At 34.9% G+C, this 27,602-nt stretch overlaps 1 protein-coding gene across 6 annotated transcripts in view; it reads right to left on the bottom strand.

Moving 5' to 3' along the window:
* Positions 1-360: 360 nt before the first annotated feature.
* Positions 361-27,602, bottom strand: part of LOC149085621 (SCY1-like protein 2) — a 390,639-nt gene continuing 363,397 nt past the window's right edge. For 3 of the 6 annotated variants that reach the window (XM_089233764.1, XM_089233763.1, XM_089233768.1), the window contains 7 exons: positions 22,257-22,407; positions 16,031-16,149; positions 13,528-13,625; positions 8,839-8,981; positions 5,686-5,894; positions 3,533-3,724; positions 361-3,410 (listed from right to left, as the gene is read on the bottom strand). In XM_089233764.1, the coding sequence (XP_089089890.1) occupies positions 3,390-3,410; positions 3,533-3,724; positions 5,686-5,894; positions 8,839-8,981; positions 13,528-13,625; positions 16,031-16,149; positions 22,257-22,407 (933 nt within the window). In that variant the 3' untranslated portion in view covers positions 361-3,389. The remainder of the gene's footprint in view (positions 3,411-3,532; positions 3,725-5,685; positions 5,895-8,838; positions 8,982-13,527; positions 13,626-16,030; positions 16,150-22,256; positions 22,408-27,602) is intronic. The other 3 variants (XM_089233765.1, XM_089233766.1, XM_089233767.1) reach the window with 3 other exon arrangements.

Raw genomic sequence — 27,602 nt, 5'->3', positions numbered from 1 at the left:
GCTTAACTTCGGTAGTCGGACGAGAACTAGTATTTTTTTCAGCATGGTATGGCCGTTGGCCGTGAAGTCAGCTAGTACCGACTCCAGTGCCTCGTGAGGTGGCCCTTGTGGTAAACCACCGAAGCAACTATTTTTCGTTCCACGTAGCCTACATCTTTGTTGAAAATCAAAAATCCGTGCAATAAACGGTGATAACGTTCGATAATTTCCTCTGAACTTCTTAATGTGTACTTCGTAAGTACATCACTGTAATAAGATACATCTGGATTAAAAAGAATCGGGATACTGTTTTATATAACCACGATTTAGTGAATACTTATCATTACGATAAATAACTAAGAAGAAAACGAGAAAAAAAAATGAGACACGCATACTTTATTTTCAATCATGATAGTCTAATTCTTTCATAAAACAACTGCTTTATCGAACATAGCAATAAGGAAATATAGAATACGAGGAAAAAGAAGTTTATATGAGAGGCAACAAATATTTTTATAGAACATTACACACATTAATTAACAACACCAACACAAATGTACGACGATAAAATTACTTCGGCTGCCATTATTGAATTATGAACACTTTTCATCGATACCGAGTATTATAATGGTAGAAGCATATGTGATATAGAACGAACAAATAGCAAAGTCTAGGCATGCGCAAAGTTGGTCAGCACAGTTTTCACTATTTAATAAAATTTGAAAGAAATTAAACATTTTTTGTGTAGGCAATAAGTATTTTCATACGCCAATACCAAGATGTTTCATTGAGCAAAGCATAACTTTGTTAACATATCCACGCAAGAGCACTCTAGTAATGTCGCCAAATATAAATTGCTATTCCGTACGTATACATCGAAACACATGTAAAATTTAAACGATCACACATTTAACTAACATCATGTAATCTATTTTACGTCTTCTACCGAAACTATTTCCATTCTGTGGTCAAGAGTGACGCAAACGATGAAATAACAGAAACATTATATTGGAAACATCAACTGCTCATACCTATATATATATGTGTGTATATATATATATATGTATATATATACAAAATACTCTATCACTTGCATAGATTAGACAATAATGAATTTGCTAATCAATTTGTAAGGAAAGGACATGCAGCAATGGAAAAAAAATTTAAGATGAAATATCGCGCAATATTTTACGTCTCTGATGTTTTGGTTACTAGATATTTTAAGTTAAAGCGGTGGGACGCGAGTAAACAAAGCGCAAATACGTATTCTGACTGAAAAAAAGCAATCGATTGAAATAGCACTTAACGATTTCATGTAAATAATTACACAGGATCTCCGTTTCCTGCTCTTCTTGTTCCCATTTATGTAAAACATGCAGATTTTACAACTTACATTCATTATATCGTTCCCGTGTATCGAACACACGCACGCGAGTTTTGGATTGTGAAATGATTTTTTTTTAATATCACTATACCCACCGAGTTCTTGAAGGCAAAATGTTGCTGAATTACGATGACCATTATGACCAGGGTTTTGTTTTTGAAGGCACTTGTGCCTTATTACTCTGATGTAACGTATATGTAAAAATATCGTGTAGATGCAAATCCTTGATTCATATTCATAAATGAAATTACACGTAATAGGTCTATATAGTTTCAGCAATGAATTCGGTAAGCAAAAATAGTCGTCCGTTTAATATAATCAATTTTTAGTTTTCGTATACCTTTAGCTGTTATTAACCTTTTTTCGTTTGTTGGTCAACCAACAGATTTATCATATATTGGTACTCACAGAGACCAAAAAGCTACACCGACATTTTGCCGATAGTGGGCTGCAAATGCGAGGACGTTTCAGCGTTTTCCTCTTTTTTATGTTTTTTTTTTTAATTTTTACTTTTCAATTATAGTATTAGGATTCATTCTTTTAAAGAAGAAGAAGGAAAAAAAACGACGGAATACCTTTATAAACATCGCATGCGCATTCAAAATCTCACGCACGTGAAATTGAAACGCTCGCGTTTGCACATTTTACGCGAGCGCCATAAAACAATTGAGGGAAACACAATTAGCACGCAAATATAATTCCTATTTCTACAGTCATGGAAAAGTTGGTTTTTTAATTGGAAACATTCATTAATTAACTTATAACATGTGTATAGTTAGTATATATTATATTAAAATATATGACGAACGGCGACTACGCATGCGCATAGTTGACTTCATCACATAGAGATCTACATCACGACATTTTCCACATATTATGTACCAAATATTTTAAAAAGACAACTTTCACATACTCAAGGTAAATTAAAAATATTTTTAATTTTAATAACAAAAAAAGTTATCACGTCGCAACGGTCTAAAACCGTTCATAACAGGGACAAAAACTATTTAAACTTGAAAATTTAAATTATATTATGCGTAGTTACCTGTCCTGCTGTTTTTTGATGTATCGTAATAAGTAAACCTCAAGAGATAATTTTGTAAGTAAGGCCGATTTTGTATAAATATGTAAAGTTTTAAAAAACTATAACATCTTATATGATTGAATTAGCCACTCGTTTAAGAAACAACTTAACTCGCAGTACATCAAATTAAAGATAATAGGGATGATTCTGCTTCGGTTACGATAATCAAGTGTTTATGAGGGGCACTCGAAAAAAAAATTTAACATTTGTTATATTTAAGCAATATAGCTTTGCGCTTTCGTTTCTCATATATTGCACCTTCAATTTCGGCAATTACGTTTCTTTGTAAAATATCAAGTATTTTAACACACAGTTTTGAGGCATTTTTTTCTCAAGTGAAAATAAATATAAATTCTCGACATCTATGGGCTTAGCTGAAGTCACATAGTTTTTAGAAAAATAACAAAGAGATCGTAGCATTTATATGTGCATATGTATGCAATGATCCCAGTACTAATTTTCTTTATTTTAACCTCTTTGCGCACGCCTATACAATTACACAAATTGTAATTGCAACTCGAGAGAACAATTTATTTTTGATTGACACACAAATTAAGCACATCGAATAACAACAATGTTAGAGAATGTCTGTTGAATGGTTCTGTCCGTGTGTGTATGTATGTGTGTGTGCTAGAATTGCCATAGGATATGATTTTTTGAAAGTCCTTTTTTTCGGAAGAGATCAAAAACCTTGCAACGATACGTATTGATATGGAGGCTTGGAATCTACGACAACAGTGGTACAAGAAAATTGCAAGATGGCCAAAGGTACTGGTCATTGCGTTCTCATGGATTGTCAGAAGGGATAGTGGCCGACACATAATCTGGTCACTATTACTTGAAGCAAAAACATTCATTGTCCTCACCATCCATCAATCTTTCTCTCTCTCTCTTTCACACATGCTAATATGTTGGCATTGCTGCCACTTGGAGCGAATCCCTTTATTTTCCGAAGAGAGATTGCTGAAACGAAATTTATCAGAAAATTAAAATATTTATAAGCACAACATAAGTTGTGAATAAACTTATTCACGAATATTCAGTTAAACGATCATTTCAAGATACGAGAAGAATTTTGTTCTTACAACTCCAGATCCGATTTGTTGCAAGAGGCTTGAGGCTGAACCAGCTGGGCTCGGCCCTCGGCTATTGCAAGTTGCCGGAACCCCGCTACTGGCATACAGAGCAGCTGCTGAATACCTTCTCATGTTGCTACGGCCTGAACTTAAAAAGTCCATTCCGGGGTTGAAACTTGGTATATGTGGTGTAGCATTAAACTAGAAAGAAAATTTTGAATGAAAATGTCAGTAAAAAACCGCAAAATTCATTCTCGATATCATAATTTTTATATCGAGATGCTATTTATTTATAACTATTCAATAAAAGTTATTTCTTTATTTGTATTAGTGAAAATGGATAAGGAAGTTCGAAAAATTCTGCAGGGATCAAACGATCTTTTCGTAAGTTTCACGAGTCCATTCACTATTACTGTTACAAGCATTACGCTCTCTTGAGTTACTTGTCGTTCAATAGAAATCATTTTTGTCGCACCACGGCCATTTTTTGCACACGAGGGCTGGCTGATCAATAGAAATCACCAGAATTTGAAAAAAAAGTTCCTGAATATACGTCGCAAAGCTTTTTTGTCTTATAACACCACCGATATGTTGAAGCATAACTCAATAAGACTATCGTTTCATTAAGCATAAATGCGACTTGTATTTATACTGTTATTTTTATTATACAAACAAATTATCCAATAAAAATGTAAACTATTGTAACATTTGGTTTTCCCACTTTTTTTATTCATTTATCTCGTTTTTTAAACGATGCTCATTTGAATGTTTGCTAAAATCATGAACGAAAATAATTTTCATTACTTATCAATTATGTTATGATAATTATGGCTATAAATATAAATATTCCGCGCACACATTTGTCAGGTAATGAAAGTTCAACGATTTTTCCCGTGTAATAATTTTTAAATTTAATGTCATTTCCAGTAGCCCTACGCTACATATCCCTTTCAACGATTTGAAAGGGATATGTAGCCAACAAAAATTGGTGATTTTGCCGATATATGGTAACTTTTTTGGTAACGATTGGCGATGTCCCATATTTTTCCGTATTTAAGTTACCAGTTCTAGTTTCCCGTATTTTTCTCAATGGAATAGGGTCAACTCTTCATTTGAATGTTATTTTCATGAAAAATGTTTTTTGGTTACTGCGCTTTGTAACAGTCATTTATTTTCCCACCCTCCAGAAGTCTTACCAGTAATTATCAAATTTTTCGTTTATTGCATTTTTTTTTTGGCTGTAATCAGTAATATCTCGTGTTCAAGAGAGGACAATTTCCCGCATTTTCTTCTTGGAGGTATGGTGAACCTCAGGGTGAAGGTGTAATTATAATCTGAAATCCACATGAATATTACCTACTATAATATCAACTAAAGCAATTTTTCATTCAGTTAGAATTAAATTATCAAGACTGCCTGAGGACCACTTATGCCATCATCGCCACCAATTTCCCCTCTAAATTGGCGTTGTTCAGATTACTTCTGAAACCCGAACTCTTTCTCGTAACGTTTTGACCTCGAACTAAAATCTCGCCTCCTCCAAACAACCTTTAAAATTAAAACTATCAGCCACTCTCCCTCAGGCTAGGGAAACTTTCCGTCGCACTAATCGAGGTCAAGGCATACTAAAAATAATGCTAAATCTAGATAAGAAACAATATAACTATACTCAGAAGACTTTTGCTAAACTTTTCTCGTATTGGACGGATTGGTCTCACAACTTGAACCACAGAAACGCTGTATGCCCCTAGGGTCGGGACAGCTTATTATAATTGCATACTCAAAAAAGAGTGAGAAACTAAATACAGTTTATAAGTATGAGTCATCGCCCACCTCTGGTCCACAAACCGTAGATTGAGAAACGCTGAATTAAACAGATTCTTAAAATGAGTATTGCTTCCTACGTATAAGTAGCCCATTAGTGTGGGAATAAGGATGCATTTGCCTACAGCAAAACCCCTCTTAACGGACAACCCTCAGATGCGGTCACCCCTCTTTTTGGCCTTTGTATAATAAAAGTATGCATTTCAAACCTCTGATTAACGGTCACTCCTTTCTTACGGACGAATTATTTTGTCCCACCGGTGATCACAAAAGAGAGGTCTTACTGTACTTCACTGAATTTTCCATTCAAAGGTTTACGTCTCTGAAAATAACATTACCTTTGGTGTTGTTGAGAACTGAAATCTGGCATCATGAGGGATACCCACGCTGGAATGACGCCTGGTTTGCATGTTTCCAGGTGTGTAAGATCCGTCAGGACTAGATGGAGCGATTAGGATTCTTGGTGGTTGAATTGTATTATCGGAATGTCGTCTTCCAGGAAGAGTAGCTTGGACACGCAAGAGGTTTGAATCCGGTGAAGAAGCCTCTATAAAGGAGAAAGAAAAGTAGATAATGCATGTTATCTACCGTCATCTCTTGTGTTATGGTTGGCTAGTGACTGTGTGCTATTGCAGCAGCCAATCTACAGCATGAACTAAAACTGGATGGAAGAAACTAGCGCTGTGAAAATGTTGAAAACTAAACTACTGCGACCAGAGAGTTCCAGTCCTACCCGGTTCTACGAATAAGTTGGTGCTGATATCATGCATTTACTAGAGGAAATTTCAAGCAGTTGATACTAAAAAATAGTGCAAACCAAAATCGAATGTAAACGCATAAATATCGTAGTCTCGAAGATGTAGTTTATAGAAGAAGCCAGAATATTTTCTGTTGAAATAAAAAAAGGTAGTTATATCAGATACAAAATACATTTCATGATACGAAAACTGTTTGTTCGTAATGATTTATTTATGGATTTTATTATGAATTCATCTCATATATTGTTATTAATTACAATGAATACACAGCAATTTAATAACATTTGGAAACCTAGAATGAAAAAGTTACACTATTACAGTCGACACCGTTTATTATAATCAAGGATAATGTTATCATTCGCGTATTGTTATCACTTTTGCAAAGAACGGAGCAGACCAGTATCATAGCATGGGAAAAAATTCGAGAAAGTTATCAGGACTTCCTTAATCAGGACTTAAGTTATCAGGACATAACTTAATGTTATCAATATCTTTTTCCGTCGAAAGTATTTTTTTGCGCATTTTTAAGCCAAAGTTTAACCAAACTTATTTTTTTACCTGTAAGTTATTGTTATCACACTGCAAGACTATTTAGGAGGCTAAAAGGTGGAGGAAAACGGAGGCTAAAGGCTTCTTCAACCCCCCTTCTTGATAAACATTTCCGTTATTAATGTCGTAATCGGTCCGTATTATTCTCTGCGATCTATGTACTCGTTGAGCTGCTTTTGCAATGGTCTTCCTATGGTAAAGGCAAATGCATTGCAAAAAAAGCCTTTTCCGTGCAGTTCTTGATCAGTTTATTTCAGTTGACTAGATTAAAACTTTTTCCGAGAGATAAGGCAAAATTATTAAAGGAAAAAAAAGTCCCGTTTTAGAATAAAATAAAAAAAAAATGGAACGAGTGAACACATTTTGCAACTAATTATGTGGAAGGAAAAACAATTGTCCCGTTTTTACCAACACCCATTTACCATACATCCCGTTTGACCAAACGAGATGTATGGTTACTGTATTTGCAAACGAGACTTTTTTGATATAGTTATCATTTGGTTATTGTTATCGGAAACCCGAGTCCCGATATGATCGCATTATATATAAGCGGCGTGGTGTAATTAGTAATTATATTTCTCCATTTCTCTCATTTTAAACTTAAGAATTCCAAGAGAGAGCCGTATTCAAATATTCTTTTCTTTGTACACAGGCTATCAAAAAATACAGATTCCAGTTGTAACATGTGCACTTCGTATTATGTATTTGATTATTTTAGATCTTTAAGAGGTGAAGTACCGACAACAATTTTTTTTCAAAACATGAAAAATGTATGAAAGCTTTATTTGGGTGACTTTTATTTTATGGATTTTTATTCTTTGCGAAACTATAGTCGAAGAATGTAGTTCGAGAATTATATTAAAGCATTTGATTGTTCAGCAGTGTTTCAAAATGTCATGTAAAAATATTGCTACATTGTTAACCCTAGATAAACATTCCTCTAATAGAATACTGACTGATTAGTTACTGAGTAACACTGATTTAAGTTTAGTTATCTAGGGTTAAGTAGTGCTCTTGAACTGCCTTCTTAGGCCATTTCTTTTCAGAACCATAAAAAACTAAATATCCAACATTCTTCCAAAAGAAGTTACTTATACATATTACAATAATGTCTTTTATTGCATTTTTTTTTCAGTTAGAATCCCATGAACGAATAAATCCTGACAGTTTTCTCATTTTATAAACATTTCTTCAAAATATTAATGATATCTTAATACTGTATGGGACTTATTGATACCTTAATATTGGTGAATAAATATCTGGGCTTAAAGATAAAGCTGAGGAAATGTAAAAATTAAAACTGTGTTATTGCATAAATCATGCTAATTCTTGCCATAACGCCATGTGCGCAACTATAAAAAAATAAAAACTACTTCCTATTAAGCAGCTAATCGAATTTCTACTGTAGTGATTTCCAAAAGATATATTATTGGTGGAATGCTACTCGATTCGTTAAAACATTTACAAAATCTCCAGAGTCATTCTAACCAGAAAGTTCTTGTGAAAAGTACTGAAAACGATGTTTCTGTATTTTTTAAATAATGAAATGTGAGCATTCCTCCAATCCCCTGAAATTGCATCGATTTGCCCATTAAGAGCTCTGAAAGTATTTCTCAAAAGGTAGAGCACAGTCGGGGTTTTAAATTTCCCATACATCACGTTCTGTATACTGTGTATGTGGCTATTTAATTTCACACTTTAAGTGTAAGAGAACTTTGCTTTTATATAAACATTTTTACTCCCTGAACGATTTTGTTTTTTAATTTTAATGAAAATTATAGTAATTTTTGCTCCGCTAATACTGGTAGTAAATGTGAAATTTGTATACGCAGACCAAAATTGCATTTAACATAATTTAGTATGAAACATTCAGTATAGGAACGTACGATGGTATATTAATGAAGTTATAGCCTACAACATCGGGTGAAAAGCCTCAGGTTCGATTATAGTCTATGGTCCGGAATTATGACTAATTGCCGCACAACTTTTGATTTTTATGTAATTACTTTCTGTTTGAAAATGTATCTTCTTTACTGAATTATCAGATTTTTTAACGTTATTTTTAGTTTTTCCTCTAAGTATGCGTAATACACCTGTTGACGATATCCTCCAAGTTGTCGGAGACCCTATCATCGGACTTTTGGAAATCACTCGTCGGCGAAATTGATTAACTTAATCGCATACCAGAACCACCATTACCGCCTGAGGAGCGTCTTGCAACGTCATCCACTGAAATGGATTGACGTCTGGACTCCAGTCGCAGAGTAGGAGGTCGGTGAGGATAACTGGCCGATTGCTCTGCCGTGGAAGTAAAATTTGTAGGGATTCTAAAAAGAATGAAATAAAAAATGCATTATAGTATATTTGTGAATAATTGACTTACAAATCGATTATGTGAGTGATTGTTTCAAAATTTTTCAATGAGGCTTTTTGGATCACGTGGTATTTCCCTCTTTCTTGAGGGACATACAAGGTAACCAATATGACGACTTCCTGTGCGACTCATGAAAGAAACAAAGCTAAATTAAAGAAACATAGAAATTAATCGTTTTCTTTTCTTTTTAATGGGAGCTAGATACTTCGAAATTTTTTTTTTAACTTCAAGTTATCGATCTGCCGGTTTTTCCTTCAAAAAATGTTGATTAAACCTGCCGAATGTCTCCAATGTAATTTATAAGGGGCCATAATTAATTTCAAAACATCGTAAACTATATGGATTGATGAAATTGGATAATATAAGACAATACGGAGACATTAATTCCCATTTTCGCACTTGAGAAGATATAAATAAAAAGTTGAAATCAATGTGCTATTGCATGGATATCCACCTCAAAAGTAGGTCTGGCTAATTATTTTATATTTAATTTTCTAGGCTTCGTATCTCTAGGCGAACTCAATATTTCGAAAATCAAAAATTCAATTCAATTTTTAAAATTATGGATGTGGTGGAAAACCCCACTAAATTTCCGCATTTCTACGCTAAAAACGGCAATTTTAACATTGATCTCTATGGGGATCATCTAGTGTTTGTCCCTCAGAGTGATGCTGATGATGATTATGACGTCTATTCGAAAAGCCTCATTGCATAACGTTGATGGAACGATTCCAAAGATATAAATAAAATACGGCAGTAAATATGAAATTCGTTCATATACAAGAGAAAAATTCGATAATTCATTGCTTTTATGCTCTAATATTCACTAGAATAGAATAAAAAATACAACATTGTAGTTAATACTGCTGTGAAAATATGGCGTCATCGAATATATCGAAGTGATAAATACAGAATTTCGAAATTATATTTAAAACTTTTGAAAGTGGTAAACGCGATAATATTTCTTTCATAATTACAGCATCTTGCCCAAGCAGACGAACATAAATTATATTTGAGAGTTGTAATTAAGGATTCAGCATTCAGGAGTTATACATCGATGCTTCAGCGAACGTGTGATGTCAAAATGGAATAATTCAGATAAATAAGAAAAGAATTTAATTACGTAGTGATTTATACACAGGTTTTGTCTCAGGTTGGAAATAATCGTTCGCTCAAAAGATTGATTTTTCTCAGACTCCTTTTACTTACTAAGGCCGGGATTACACAATAAAAGTTTTGTAGAAGTGTTTTTATAAAACTTGAAAAATACAACCAGTAAGCGGATCGATTACATTCGAGCAAATGCAACTGATCAGCTTATTGGTTGTATTTTTCAATTTTTATAAAAGAACATTCCTAAAACTTGTATAGTGTAATACCAGCCTGAGAGACGTACACTGAAGAGCCAAGAAAACTGGTACCCTGCCTAATACCGTGTAGGGCCCCCGCGAGCCCGCAGAAGTGCCGCAACACGACGTGGCATGGACTCGACTAATGTCTGAAGTAGTGCTGGAGGTAATTGACACCATGAATCCTGCAGGGCTGTCCATAAATCCGTAGGAGTAAGAGGGGGTGGAGATCTCTTCTGAACACCACGTTGCAAGGCATCCCAGATATGTTCAATAATGTTCATGTCTGGGGATTTAGGTGGCCAGCGGAAGTGTCTAAAGTCAGAAGAGTGTTCCTGGAGCCACTTTGTAGCAATTCTGGACGTGTGGGGTGTCGCATTGTCCTGCTGAAATTGTCCAAGTCCGTCGGAATGCACAATGAACATGAATGGGTGCAGGTGATCAGACAGGATGCTTACGTACCTGTCAGAGTCGTATCTAGACGTATCAGGGGTCCCATATCACGCCAACTGCACACGCCCCATACCATCACGGAGCCTCCACCAGCTTGAACAGTCCCCTGTTGACATGTAGGGTCCATGAGGTTGTTTCCATACCCGTACACGTCCATCAGTTCGAAGCAATTGGAACCGAGACTCGTCAGACCAGGCAACGTGTTTCCAGTCCTCAACAGTCCAATGTCGGTGTTGTCGGGCCCAGGCGACGCGTAAAGCTTTGTGTCGTGCAGTCATCAAGGGTACACGAGTGGGCCTTCGGCTCCGAAAGCCCATATCGATGATGTTTCGTTGAATGGTTCGCACGCTGACACTTGTTGATGGCCCAGCATTGAAATCTGCAGCAATTTGCGGAAGGGTTGCACGTCTATCACGTTTAATGATTCTCGTCAGTCCCGTTCTTGCATGATCTTTTTCCGGCTGCAGCGATGTCGTAGATTTAATTTTTTACCGGATTCCCGATATTCACGGTACACTCGTGAAATGGTCGTGCGTGAAAATTAAATTTCATCGCTACCTCGGAGATGCTATGCCCCATCTCTCGTGCGCCGACTATAACACCACGTTCAAACTCACTTAAATCTCGATAACCTGCCATTGTAGCAGCAGTAACCGATCTAACAACTATGCCAGACACTTGTTGTGTTATATAGGCGTTGCCGACCGCAGCGTCGTACTCTGATTGGTTCCATACCTCTTTATTTGCATACGCATGCCTGTACCAGTTTTTTTGGCTCTTAAGTTTATTTCCCAATACTTATAAAAGTTTCAAAAACTGAATTAACATCAGTGGGCTTCCTGTTTTATGCATTAATCTTGTTTTTTTGATTTGTAAAAATATGACATTATATTCATAACTTCGTTACGTGTTACGGATATGATATCCAGATTCAACATGGTTTTTTCGTGTAAAGGTTCCGGGGGGCTAAGTCATATTTTTACATTCCTGAGATAAATAACACAAATTATTGAGTATTTAAAAAATTCTTGAAGAAGCTAACAAAAAGTTACTTTCTTTGCATGGATTTAGTAATTTTTTGCTAACTTGGGATTTTGAAATAATTAATGTTACACTGTGCAGTTCACAAACCGTATTTTTAGTAGCGAAGTCTGAACTTGTTGGAAATATATTGAATATTGTTCTGCTTTGACGGTTTTAAACGAAAGATTTAAATCTGCTTATCGTACGACAGAAAATTTTATAACGGTTCGATGACTCAAACCGTTTCCATTTATTTTTAGAGTTTTTTTAATACTATTTCCCCGAGAAGCAAATCTCCATCCATAAGTTATCGTAGCCGAATAGAAAAATTTAAAACTTTTTTTTTCTCCATACGCCGTCGGTTCAACGAATGGGATACACAGGATTTTCCCTTTTCAATCTACGCCCGATTTCTCAACCATAGCATCAAGCCTTTAAATGCATTCTGAAGAAAATCCCGACTTTGGAAAAATGCTATCGTACAGCAGACTTCGCTTTCTTGAGCTCAGTTTCTCAAGATTTCTGATGTTGATACAGGAGCTCAATCTTCACTGCGTTCGCTGCTATTGATTCCCGAACTTGCAATCCCAACAACTTACTCCAGGTTTTTACCTTCTGATGCACACTCAAAAATCGATATTTCTTCCTACTCAAGATATCGGCATCAGATATTCTGGAAAAGTATACAGAAGAAATTGGATGACATTTAAGGGTTTGTTTTTTACTCCCTTAGAATGCCGACCAACAGTTTTGTTAGAACCGAGCTAAAATTCTGGGCAGCAAAAAGCTGCAGATAATTACCAGACCAAAGGAAAGTTCATAACTTTTTCAACAAATATCTTTCCATCCTTTTTGGAAGTGAGCGGAACAGATTTAGGAAAAAAAATTTAAGGCGTATTTATAGAACAGGATCTTATAGATAGATTCAAGGCTTTTTCTCAAGCAAAAACTTTCTTCAGTTCGAACAAAAGTGGTGCATTTATTCTTCTCGTTTCTATGTTAACTTCAACGGAAAAATAAATTCTTAAAAATGCGTGTCTGAAAAATCTATAGGAACATATTTTCCAAACAAAATTGTTAAAACGCAATACAAAGTTTCTTTCGCTCACGACGGCTCTAAACAGCCCAAAAAATCTTCTCATCATAGTACTAATGATGGTCCGGAAAGCCTAATATGTTTCAGCAATGCAAATCGTTCCCTGGGATAAATGCTAACATTTTTTTTTCACTCAAGTTAAAAATGTCGTATATATGTTTATTTTATCACATAGCCAGACCACTACCTAATCCGTTTAACAAGACAACAACCGTTAACAAACATCTGTGAGAGTTTTCCATTTTTATGGCTGCGCGAATATTTTCGAATATTTAAATACCGGCTAAGATTTTTTGCGTTAGTTTAATCACACGTTTGCCATTTCAGACATGAAATTTCAAATTTTTAGTTCCGAATGATCCTTGTTATATTGTTGAGTGTGTGATATGTCTAGTTATTTTTGTGCGTTTAAGGTAATAACAAAAAAAGGGTAAGAGAGATCAATATGTTTGTATAAAAAAATATAAATTTTGGAAATTGGTAAATTTTTTTATAACTTTTTGTGTTAATGTTATTTTTATATATGATTGATGATGAATCCACCAAAAAAATCGATAATTCAAAGAAATGAACATTACATTTCCGTTGAAGAGAGCTTCTCAAGTTTCAGCTTATTCCTTTGATTTCTTGCAACATGATCCAGCATTTCACGCAGGAGATCAACCAGATTTGTGAACTGGAATGAGAAACCATTTGATAAACTTTAGTGTCTTCATAAATAGTTGGACCCATGTGTGTGTGTGTGTATATTATTCATATAGAATTACATAGAGACACTAGTATTCCCGATGACAAGTTATGCCACACCACTGGGTAATCTTCAATGATAGAACACGGTATATGCAGGAGATATATTTTTAGCGGAACAGTATTTCGAACATTTCTTGTATAAATGAGGGTAAGAGATAAGATGTGTGATATCATTTTCTATGTTATATCACAATAGAGCATAGGAAATATTCTCGTCTGGGCCACGAAAGCAAACTGCCGTGTTTTTATCGCGCTCCGCTCGCCGGCAAATAGCCATAGCCCTAGTAGGCCTCTAGCAGGGACCGTCACCGAAGATGGTATTGTGTGTAGCGTCAGTATGAAATTTCGTGCTTTTCTTCGTTCTCTTTGTTTTCGCCACCAGATTTTTAGAAGGACACACATCTTTAGATTTGCGAGATGAGTATTGTTTATTACTCTCCACATTTTTAATTTTCATTGCGTATTTTCGATTCATTCAAATTTCTTTTCCGACTCTCATTTCATTTTCATTGTACTTTCGCCAGGTTTTTCTGTTGTTTCGTTGTCGATAGTAGATTTTTGGCCCACGTGCTCGCATTCGAGGGAGTATTTGATTCTTTGTTTCTCATCTGATTTATCGCATTGCATTTACCCTAAAAATAAAATTTCATCGCTATAAGTATAAAAACGAGAGATATGAGTGAAAATGTATTTGGGGACACTCTAAACATTGAGAAACTGAATTTGAAGGTTGATTGCAAGGGGAAAAAACACTCACCAAACAAGTTTCGAACGATAAATACTCCATGCGCTACGCGTGTTTGGATTTAGTGCTGTTAAAAAATAAATAGTTTTTATTTTATAAAGGTGAAAAACAAACATTTTTTTTATACTCTTCATTTCAGTGACTTCATATCCGTGATTGAACGAATATTTATACCATAATTATTTCAAACAATGTGTCACAAAGCAATTGTTTGATACGACAATTTCATTAATTTAGAAAAAAAAAGAATTTTTTGTCGAAAACATTGCACTATTTTATTTTATAATTTTGTTTCATTTTGCAATTCCCCAATTTTTAATAATGCTAAAATCGCCAACATGGTAAACTCTTGAAGCGTTTACATGCGATTGGGATTAGCGGCAGCTTGTTGAATTGGATAGAATTGTTGTTGAGAGATAGGTCACAACGGGTTATGAATGAGGAATTTTCTGATTGGACTGGTGTCAAAAGTAGAGTCCCACAAGGAAGTGTTCTTGAACCCATACTTTTTCCTTTTTTATCGATAAACTCTATCAGGGTATCTATGCTATTGTTAGCGAATTCGCAGATGACGTAAAACTAATGGGGAAGTCGGGAATCTAAGTGATAAGAAGATGCTCCCAAAACATTTGAGTTTGATTGCAGCATGGGCTAATGAATGGATAAGGGCAGGGTCCCTCATTTTGTTTCGAACAACCCCCCATTTCACGTACGAGTTGAATGGTATTACTATCCTGGATGCAATTAGGTCACCATTTTGGAAATTCTCATTGACGAGCGGCTTAAGTTTTCTAAATATTGTTCAGCAGTGGTAAAAAAAAGAATAGAATGTTCGGTTTCATTCCAAAGAAGATCTCTTCGCGTTCTGCTAAATTCATTTTTCCGCTTTTCAGAGGATTAGTTTGTTTTCGGAGACCGTGCTTATACAGAGGGACATAGACTTGGTGGGAGGGGTGCAGAGAAAAGCTACGCGTGCCGCTTGCTCTTGTTGGTACACAAGGTTTGAGCTATGAAAAAAGACGATTTCTTGAATATGTTTACTACATTGTAGGAACGCAGGTGTCTCGGGGGGGGGGGATGATCGAACTGTTTAAAATTTTCAACGCGATGAATAGGATGGGCCAGGAGTTATTAATACACCGTCAATCAACTGTTTCGACAAGTGGACACCAGTATCGTTTAGTTAGGGGGAATTCCGGGTTGTGGTGTCACGGGGACTAATAGAGTTTTTCTTGTTTTGTCTACTAGAGTTGTTAATAAATGGAATAGCTTAGCTCCGGGGTCGTGAATTCTAACACGATTGATGTATTAATTTTTTTTTGGTAATGTATGCTTTTATATTGGGTATTTTGGGGATATTTGACATCCATATTTTTTATGGGCGTAATTTTTTAGCCACTTCGTTGGGTAATTTGCCTATTGTGGCCTTTGTGTATTTGTATTTTAAGCACAACCACTCTCTATAGTCTACACACACATATTTTGTTATCTGTTTCTCAAATAACTTGATATTTAATCACCATTTTTTGTTATAGTCTCACGTAAACAAATTTCAAACATAAAACTAAAAAGATAAGTATACTTACTTGATCAAGTTTTAAACCTGGACTGACCACAACTGGGATAAGGGCGGGCATTACCTTCGTTGCCAGCAAATTCACTGTTAAGCCATATTTCTTCTCACCCAACATATGTTTGTAAATTCCTAATACACCATAAATGATGTAAAATTAATGAACGGTTAAACCATCGAATGAATAATTAAACACAGAAAATATTAATTTTATATTAAATTAAAACAATGAATATATTTTAATTGAATTTTGATTTTGATTGTTTGTGAAGAGACAATATTCATTCAAATACATTGTGTAAGGAAAGGAAAGAGTGTAACACTGAAACATTGTATTTGTACGACACATAGCATGGTGCAAGGAGACAGTGAAACTAGCGGTTATATAAAAGTATCTGTATTTACTAACAACCTTGTTAAAGATTTGTCAGTCATTTATTTCAAATAGACCAATTTTCATACGTCTTTTATAATTTTCATATTAATTGATGACATTTTCATTTTTCCAATACCATCAAAACATTTCCCATACGAATTTGCCTTGGTGTCATCTGAAAAGCTACAGTAATATTGAAAGTTTTATAATCAGGCTACTATACGCTGATGATTTGGTATCATAAGTAGTTTACAGAGTTTACAGAGCTCTGTTTTCTTGACTGTGAATCAAAATTTTCATATACTGTACTGTATTTAGTGCGTTATCAATAAAAGAGCTTTTGGAACCATGTTCATCTTCCGTGAAAAATACACTGCACCATCATAATTACTAAACACTATTTTTTTACATTTCATTCGTACCAAATGTTGGGTTAACAAAAATATTAAAGGAAGAAATCTTGTTAAAAATTAATGACTGAAATTAGTACAATTGATAGATAACGGAATCAGTCTTACAATAAAACATTTCCATACAATTACTAATTAATACCTATACCACAATTATTAAAGATGAAAGTATATTATAAGGGGCATTTGCCTTCATATTCATGCCATAAACACAGAGAAATATACAATATACAAAAGATTTTCAAAATATTTGAGAGAATAAAACTGTACTTTTGTGAAATACTTTAACTAGACTTCTTCAGTACTAAAAGAAAATTTATGACCAATAAAATCTATTGGTTGTGACAAACAAACTGTGAGAATTTTCTAAGATCTAAATATAGTTCGATCACCTATGTGAATTTGAATATTTTCTACTCCCAAATTATCTGAAAAACGAGTCTCTTTGCTCAAATGTATCTGATCTAAGCCCAGTCTCAACAATATGTATGTCGTCAAATGTTTCCGATTTCACCAAAATAATTTTTTTCCTTAAAGGAAAATAAAATGCGACTGATATATACACTCACGTGCACACATAAAAACAAATAATAAAATTCTTGCATTACAGATTGAAATCTTTACTATACAAAATGCAAGAAATTGGAGAAAGATAATACATTGGAGTAAAATAATGTACGCTGAAACTCTAAAAGTAAGTAAACGAAATGCTCAATCGAAATGAAAACCAAAAATCCAAGAAGTAGAACCAGAAAAACGAAGTACTGTAGCTCTATTTGAAGAAAAATCCAATATATATGCATGAAAAAAATTCCGAACTAAAAACTATGAAAAATATCGAAAAAACTAAAAGAAAAAAACCCCTCTTTATTACGCTTGGTAACCAAGAAATGGATTAGCGGAGGTCTTTGATGGAAAATTTGGAAAAAAACAATATCAAATAACACCATGGCCAATAATGAATATATATATGTAGGGTATATAAGAAAATAGATGGCGAGTATTTTGAAGTTGTGCAATATTGACGCTATTTTAGATATGAATGAAGGTTTTTACCAGGGTTATACATTATTTTAGGAACTTCTAAAGAAAATAACTCGGTTTTTTTGTTTACAATAAGACCTGATTTTCCAAAAAAATCTTTTTATCAAACTCATGAATAATTCTATTAAATTGGCTCTTAATACCATAACGTATATGAATGGCAAGTAATACGCAGTAGATTCGATTTTCAAAAAATGTGAGGATTGACGAGCAGCTCAGGATTTTTATAACATGCTTAGTCAATTTCAATGGATGTGGAAGAGATATACACTTCTCAAAATAAATTAAGGGATATCGTCATTTGTAAGGAAGGAAGAATATATCCATTAAGATTTATGGTGGATTTATCTTCCATTGAAAAAAATGGTAATGATATCTGAGAAACGTTATGTGACTAAACCATAACTAGGAAAACTATCGGTTCTCTTCAGAAGTTGTCTTTGACTTTTTTAGAAGTAAATCTAAAGAGTGAAACAAAGTGAGATTTTTAGACAACTGAATAGATTTGTACCGGTTGGAGATAATGAAACAAAGAACATTTGTAAACGAAAAATAAAATGAAATTGGATCACTGATTTGATATCAGGGAGAACCTTGTATCTTTTCGAAACCACATTAGTACCCTCATCAATTCTATGTTTTGTAGTTTTGAAGCACTGCTCTTAGAGGAAAATTATGAGCACTATGAATGTATAACTGTTTTTTTGTTTAAAAAAATGGGTATTTTATATTTTTTATACTACGCCCAAAAAACAAGATTCTTATCTTCAATTTGTCTACCTAAATATTCAATAAAATACGATTATGTCTGTTCTACACTCATGCCCCAAGTTAAGCATAATGAACCACCTATCGAAGATATATACTTTTCATTATATATGTTTTCAATTTCTGATCCACTTGGGGAGGGGGGGGGGGAAGAGTACGCGTCCCCCCATGTTCCTCCCTGCGTACCCCTATGACCACATCTCCACCGATTCGGACGGAAAATCACCTAATACGGTATATCTACACCAGTGTTCCTTAATTAAGCAATATCGCGCTCTGCTGGAGGATAATAGTTACGGATACATATATGATGTCAAAGGGGGGGGGCGCGATGAGAGATAAAAAATTCTGGGGGTGGGGATACGATGAACAAAATTGTCTGAGAAACTATAATCTACACCAGGAATGACCAACTTCTCCCTGTTCAAGGGCCAACGTAATGGCCATTTTTTCTGATTCCCAACTAGTAGATGTAATTTATTAAAAATTACTGTTTCTTTAGCAAATCAGTCCATTCAATTACATCCATAGCTTAAATTTTACAGATAAAAAAATTTTTCTACATTTTTCTGAAAGTTTTATCCCTTACTCCTGATTTGGCAGCCGGTGGAGCCGCGTAGGTCGAATAAACGCAAAAGGAATGTTTCCCACACTCAGAGCCACAACTAGGGGATGGGAGAAGGCGGGTCTGGTGCCCTGGGAGTCAGACCAGAGGGGACGCAAATTTCATCCTTTAAACTCTACTCAACATTGCAATGGGTCACCAAAATGCGTTCTTGCCCCGGCTGAAAAAGCATCTAGCTATGGCTCTGCACGCACTGGTAAACTTCGAGAGGAGTTTATTATTGGGATAGAAAGTGTGCCAAAAGCCATTCGTGTGGATAGTATTGACTCTCCGGAATGGGTAAACACGTGATGGTAGCAAGATAAACTGGACTAGCTTGCATGGACCAGGCAGACTACCTGTAAGTGTGAAAGGATGCGCACACGCAACATTAGCTGCTGCTCCTGTATGTCCATGAGATTAGACGGAACCAGATTTGCGATACATGTATTCTTATACTTGAGTTACCTTCTTGGAACAGAATATCGCTGTTTTGGTTTGAGAAAGTGTTAGTCTGCTTTAACGTAAAAAGTCACCAACCTACTATGTCGAAATTTAGAGATGACTACCTCTCTGTTTTCGACACAAAAAAATCATCGTGCCAAGGTATGGAACTCTCTTGTTCTCTCTCAACGGCACAATATGAACCCGATCATCCCATATGATACATTTTTGTTCTTTGGAATTATCAGGGTCTGCGTAGCCTATATATAGTCGGTTGTAATTGCGAGGTGTCATTGTGAGTTGGCACCCACTTAGAAAAAGTTCGTCATTGTAAGAAGAACATCAAATACATGTATGCATTCAGTTACAAATACAGAGGTCACAAAAAAGTAACTTGTGCAACGAGGTGGTGGAAAGAAATGGGGTAAAAATGCCCACATAACAAACTTTGAGAGAAATGCGTGTGTACGAAAAGGCAGTGTGATGAGAAGATGGCTAATTACTATCGTCACTCGAAATAATGAATGTAAATAATCTTTTAATCAAGTCTATTGTGGAAAATAATGGCTTAAATAATAAGAAAATCAATTTAATGCACAGTAATTTTACCTAACCCAAAATCATCTAACGGGCCACATGCGGCCTGCGGGATAGCTGTGTGCTTTCCACCCCTGATATACACAAACCATACTTATGTTAAAGTTTTGGGCATTAGCGTATTTCTGTCCATCTTCCCATACACACTTCGTCGTGTCTTTATTACGAGTTCACAGCTACTGAAACTTACCTGAATTCACAATTTATATGGAAAATAAAAATACTGAAATATAATATTTCAAACTTTTTTTTACCGCGTAGTTTCACACGTTTTATTAAGTTGTGTAACATCATAATCTTAAGTATTTATGTAATGATCTGATGGGAAATAGAGAAGAGATGATGATAGAGCATAACGGAAACACATCCCCTCTTCTAGGCTATTTAACCGTGGTTTTTGCCAGAGGTGTACGTTTCAGCAGCAATTGCAGCGCAGCATTCACCAGTATAGAAAGTATATTTATCATTAATCGAATGGGAATTCGTATTCAATGTTAAATGGCCCCCACTGTTTTTCCGTCTCATTGCTCGATGGCAAATTTAGCTCTGTCTGGATACTTGCTTCGTTTTTGTTAAAATTATATATCCGATTATATACATCGTATCTCTAGGGCCTCACAGTTCAGACGAATGAAATAGGGTTTGGATGTAATTTTTTAGAAACAACACGCTGTCCTTAAAACCAACAGTGTGGCAATTATTTCAGAAAATATTTGGATCTTTATAGGAGAAGAAAATGTAATAAACAAAGTACTTTTTAGTTTAATTTCAAAGTATAAATAAAATAAACTGCGTGTCGTGATGGTTTTCTGAAATTTTGCAGATTTATGGAAATTTCCCTCTGCGACGTTCCATACTATTAAAAAAGTAGCGTATTTTAAATAGTACTAGAATTTCAGAACTTTTATTTGCGTTCGATATTAAAACACGAGAGCTAGTTGAAAAATATTGAGAATGAATTTATTTTCAAAAACGAAGACGATCTACGGCAGCAATGTAAAGCTTCGCTAATAGCTCGTCGGCTTGGGAAAAAATTACAAATAGATCCGGCAATTATTTGGCTACAAGTTTTCTACCTATCAAAAATGAAGTCTTTTCTTGATGAGCAATGTGTAGCCGTGAAATTTGCTCGGGAAAAGCCACTACAGAAGCATATGCAAGCCCATGGTGAAGATGATTTACCGCAATCAAGAGAGCACTCCGGTGATTCAAACATATATTAAAGGAGGGCGTGTTTCTTTCTCAAAGAAAGGTGGTTTGGATGTTTCTGCTAGTGCACTGAACGACATCATTATGAACACAGCTGCTGCCATTGTTCGAGAAGATTGTTGAGTAACAGTGCAGAGTAGTGAATTCGCTGCTATGAGAAAAGTGTAACATCTACCAGTCCATTCAATGTTACTCGAAGATGTTTCTGACGATGTCGTTCACGATGTGCTTGTTCGTCGTTATTTGTGTTTTATTCCAATGAATTGTCAGATTTAGTTACGTCTTTTTCGCCAAGCAGACGATATCCGAGCCTTTAGCGATATTATTTGTGTTTTTGAAAATAAACTGATTCTTAATATTTCTTTAGTTGCCCGACGTAAAATAGTGAACTAAACAGATAATCAAAAATATTTAATATAATATGTTAAACGGTTTTTTACACACATATAGAAACCCGCTTGAAATAACTGAGCGTATCAGTGAGCTATTATTACAGAACTCTTCGTGGCTGATAAAGTTTTGACTAGAATATATAAGCTCAATGAGTGCAACTCTTACACTGTTGATACTCTTAGAAACTGATACTCTTTTTAACGTAGAAAGTCGTACAGTTTGCTTCGAATTGATAAAAAAGTTATCACACTCACCGGTACGCTCTGCAGAAAGGATGATAATCCAAAGAATAGTTTCTGGTTCAAGATAAAATGACACCCAAGAAGGTCATACCGTTCTAGATTGAGTCAGAACAACTGTCGAAATAGAAAATGAAGAAAAATAGTTTACTTACTTACGACCGGCATGAGCACAGCCGGATCCTGGAGCTTTGCTTTTCCAAGCATAGGCAGCACCTCGTCTAAGATGTTGGTCTTCTCGAGTTTATCAATAATTCTTTCGACGCAGGTGAGAGCGATGGCCTGAACCTGAATAACGGAATCCTCCTGAAGATGTCATCATCATCATGATGTCAGGAAAGATAATTGAAGGAAGACGGGCGTGCAGGGCAACAGACATGGTTGGTGGGAGCATTCCAGAAAGAAGCAAGCAAGAGTAGATCAAAAGAAACAGAGAGATTGAGAGAAAGAGACATAAAAATGAGGATATGTGGTTCAGAGGATGGAATTTCTCCTCGGTAGAACTTGCCTGAACTTATTTTTTTTTGTAAAAATCATTTTTTAAACTTTTTCAAGAGAAATAAAATTTAATTTTAAACTACTGACAGTTAAATTTCAAATATTGACAATTTGTACCAATCATTTTCAACTGAGACTTTTAATCCCATTAAAGAAAATTAAACACGGTCTTTTTTGTTTCTTTCATGCATGTTTTCGGAAGGGTGTAAATTATTCTATATTATACCTGGTCTAATTTTGTAATATAATTTATTCAAGAATTTTGTAAAATAAGGCCTGGGAAGTAATACAGTACATAAATTGAATTTAAAATTCTCATATATTTCGTTTAATATCTTCTGCGGGCAAAAGTAGGTCTTTCTATGTACCCAGATGAATTTGTGTATGAACATCTATCTGTAGAACGATTATATTGTACTTTATTCGCATTATTACAGCAAGCACTGCCTTAAGTGTCATTGATTGATATCAGCTTAAAGGCAGGTAGTGCTATAAGAAAGTAAGTAAATATTTATAAAATGAATGTTCAAGAAATTTATCAAATTTATCGTAATTTAATGCTTCAACTAGTAACAGTTATCTCAAAATGTGGGGTGCATTTATGAGCTATTTAAAAAACGTAGACGCTATGTTTTAATTTAGTGTTGCGTAAAATAGTATGAAAAATTTTGGCAGAAAACATAAGGATAGTTGGTTTTTTGAACCAAACTAAGAAATATTTTATTTAAACGAGAAAGATGAAGAGGGCGATACACCAATTCACTGTTTTATTTACAGCGAGTTAGCTGTCTATTTATGCTCGCATCAAACGCTCTCATGTATTTTTTTGTTCATTGTGATTAGTAACTGCACCTAATTCAGATGAGATTAAGCAAGCTCAAGAAATATTTAAATTGAATGAAATAAAGTAGCAGAAAGAACGCAGAGAGCAAGTTTAGATAGAGGATGAGTGACGGCATTGTATATAGATTAAGAGGAAGAAGTTAGGACAGAGAGTATCATTGCATATTCAGGATGAGAGAAAAAAAGGATACGCATGCGTCATCAAAGTAATGTTATATAAATTATGTATAAAAGAAAATGTCATATATGTATATCATAGAGGCGCTTATAGTGACGGCCATGCGTAATTTCTCAACGGATTTGCTTCTTTTGTTTGCTTTCTTATTTGAATGATTTAATACATCATATTAAAATTTAAAAGAAACACATTTCAGCATCTCATTTGAGATGCCCAAGTCTTGAAAAGAAAGGTATAACATCGTGAAAACATTTTCATATCATCAAGGATACCTGAAACTGAGGAAAACAAATCTGGTTAATTTGTTTTATCTAGTAAGTGTCTTTTTACAGATTCCAGGAAAAGATGTAATAAATGTTTAATTTCGCTTTTCACATATTAGATTCAATTATGTATTAAGTTGAAAATGTTTTAAGATGTGCTAAAATATATATGAAATTTACCTTGACTTCATATAAATTATCTTTTTGAAATTTTTTATTTAAGAAGTTTTTAACATCGTATGGTAAGATTTCGTGAGGACTTTAAATGTTAATTCACAATGTTGGAGCTTGCTTTGCGTTGTAATAGATACTTGTATGGGATAACCATGAAAAAAAAAACAGTTTTGAAATTAAATCGATTCAGTGTATTATGCTTTGAAATCTGATTCGGCAATGATAGACGATTCTAGTAATAATCACATGTTTTATCATAAACCTCTCTTCACCATGCGACTTAATCGTGCCGACGCAAGAGAATAATAAAATTTAGAAATTGGAAAAACACGAATAAATATAAGCAATATTATAGTAAATTCTTCAAGGTTGAACGAACTGTTTTAAGACTTCTTATTAAACCATGCCACTAAAATTTGAAATAACTAATTTTTCACAAAACGCTCTGGTCTGATTTAACTAATCAACATCATTTATATAATGTAATTAGCATTTTATAAATAAATGATATAAATAAACATAAAATATTTCTTAGATGAAGCATTTTGAATTAATTTTGAAAAATGTGTGTAATATTTCCGCGAATTCAGGATATTTCTCGGAATTCATTAGATATCCGGAAGTTCATTTCAATTTTCACCGAGAACCATATTGATGTGCAAGATCAAAATATATCAATGGTTTGATTGTTTCATAAATAGTTATTACATTTGAGCATAATAAGTATATGAAATAAAAAATTAATTTCGGATAAAAATTTAAAGAGAAAATCTAATTATAAAAAGAGATTACGTTTTTTAAAGAGATTCTGGTATAATATATGATACATTAATTGTTATTTCTTTAAATGAGTACAAAGTTTTGAGAAGGAACGAGTTAAGATGGTGTAAAAATAAGTGATCAGATTTATTCATTCGCAGCTTTACATGTTCCAAGAAAAGACGATGGAAGCTTCAGGGCATTTTAACAAATATGTATATATCATGGTATTTTAAAATGTTTTTTTTAATGAAAGCAGTGCTTATTTTTGGCAATTAATTAAATTCTTAGCCACAGTTGATTGGATGATAAATAACAGAATATCTTACCTCACGCTTCATATATGAAATCGTCTTTAGTCTCTTTCACCTACCTCGGACCAGAACTTCTTTCAACATGTACTATTATAAGAGTTTCTGTATGAAAATAATTTTATATAGCACGAAGTTCTTACCGCTAGAATCGCCAGTCACTCAGTATTATTCTCCTACTTTTACGAATCGAAACCAGTTGGATCGAACGAAGACCGGATTTCTTAGAAACTGATCTGTTGGAAACTTTCAACCATAGTGAAAATTGATATGAATACAATGATTTTTTGCAGAACCATTTGTAAACGAAAAATAATTATTTATAAGTGGGGCCACAGTCCCCACTGCATATAGCACCCGAGTGGCGCAGTGGCAAGATGCTCGTTTTCCACTATGGAGTTTGCCGTCAAGGTCCATGGGGTTCGAATCCATTAAAAAGAACATCAGAAAGAAATTCGTTACCAATCGAGCCTTTGGCCGACCACCGATAGATGGCGCCTTCATTTTCCACACAACTCCACTGATCGGAAATTTCCGTATGGCGATACCTGACCGGAGTTGGTGTGCAGTATGGGGCCGTTCAAGTATTACGTAAGCAAATTTTCAGCCATTTTCAGACACCCCCCCTCTTATCAGCAAAACTCTAACCCCCCCCCCCCTTGTCAGCATAATTTCGTCATCACTGCTTCCACCTCCTAATGCATATTGGTGGGATCAGAAACGTAGGAGGGATGGGGAGCATAGGGGGCTCGTGCGTCTCCCCCCAGACGAAAAAAAAATATTTTTTTTAATTCAAAAAATATTTAAAAAAAATTAAAATTTCGAAAGGAAATACCTTTATATGTTATTATAATCGATTTCTGTTAATTTCAGTGTTATTTGAAGTAAGAACCCAAAATTTATCTTTAAAAAATTCATTGCGACCCACCCTTTAAGCCATATATGGTAAACCCTTGACCCGCAGACCAAATGTGGCCCTGAAGGTTATCTGATATGGCTTGCCTCCATGGCTCCCACATCGTGAAGCAGGGCCCCTAGGCTGTGATCTTTTACGGGCCCCCCTTTATGATGAATTTATAGCGTGAAAAAACAAAAAAATAATTAAAATCCTCCCGGGTCCCAGGGCTGGAGCCTTGTCAGCCCACCCCTTGTGGGGGCCATGCTTGCCCCCAAACCTAATTTTGTAAAAATGTACATGGAACATTTACAAATCGCTTAAATGACCCGTGACACAATTCCGGAGCATTTAAGTGGCCCGTGGCTCATTTTCAGATCACTGAAGTAGGCCTCAGCGATCAATTTCACATTCAAAGATCACCTAAGTAACCAGCAACACAGTTACAGAACACTTAAACGATACATGGCACATTTAGAGATCCCTTGAGTGACATGTGGCACAGTTTCAGAGCACTTAAGCGGGCCCCAGTGTGGTTCTACATCGCTCAAATTACCCGCGAAATATTCCCAGATTACTTAAGTGATCCGTGCTATAATTACGGATCACTTGAATGATGCGTGGCAAAGTTCCAGAGCATTTAAGCGGCCCGGAAACATTTCCAGAGCACACTTGAAGGATCCGTGAAACATTTAGAGATCATTAAAATGGCTCTGTACGGGACTTATCAACAGGGTTAGTTCAAGTGCCCCCAAAAACTATCGGAAAGTTTTTTCCGTTTTTGGCGCACCGAATAAGATGTCATTAAGAATATTTCATATCTTCTTAAAGGTTGGTTGATGACGTAAGCATCATCCAAACCCCTCCTCCCCCCCCCCCTTGTCATCAAAAGTCAGCAAATCTGAAACTCCTTTCCCCCCCATCGATGCTAACGTAATACTTGAATGACCCCTAAAGTAGTTGTCCCTCTTTTACCGTATAAATTATTCTCAGCAGTATCCTTCACTTAGATTGAGCTGATCTTAAATCAGCTCAACCTAAGATCCTAAAACGCATCTTTTGGCAGATGTCAGGTATTTTTTTTTTTGCACACATTTCAGTAAATCGCTATTTATCTTATCTGGATAACAATACCCGCTTTCTAAGAATTCATATAATTAAAATGTGATATGGGTTTCACTGCAAGAGTTGAAAGAAGAATGGCACTAATTCAAATCATTATTAATTTCAATTTGTGTTTCAGATTAAATACCCCCATTATAAACTTATTGTAAATTTAGAGGATTGTATCCGTTTGTGGGACTTGCATTACATTGCCATGCTTTATTTAACGCAAAACAAAAATCAGGTTTTCAATTGGGTTGTGATACGAATCGATACTAAATCTTATATGTTGATGAAATTTCAAAAATAAAACGTATAAGAATTCATGTCGAATACTTTTTAATAACAATTTAAAACTGAAACTCAAACGTAGATGAAAGCTGTAGAAAATATTGTTGATATATATTTCGTAATTTAACCAAGTATATCACAATAGTTTTGAACAATGAATATTTCAAGAAAGTGGCTTTTCCATG

This window comes from Pholcus phalangioides, unplaced genomic scaffold, assembly GCF_987345545.1.
Source record: "Pholcus phalangioides strain wild (caught in Gottingen) unplaced genomic scaffold, Ppha-v1.0 ptg000007l_1, whole genome shotgun sequence".
Taxonomy (NCBI): Eukaryota; Metazoa; Arthropoda; class Arachnida; order Araneae; family Pholcidae; genus Pholcus; species Pholcus phalangioides.
Note: the sequence above shows the minus strand (reverse complement) of the source record. Positions and strands in the feature narration are given on the sequence as shown.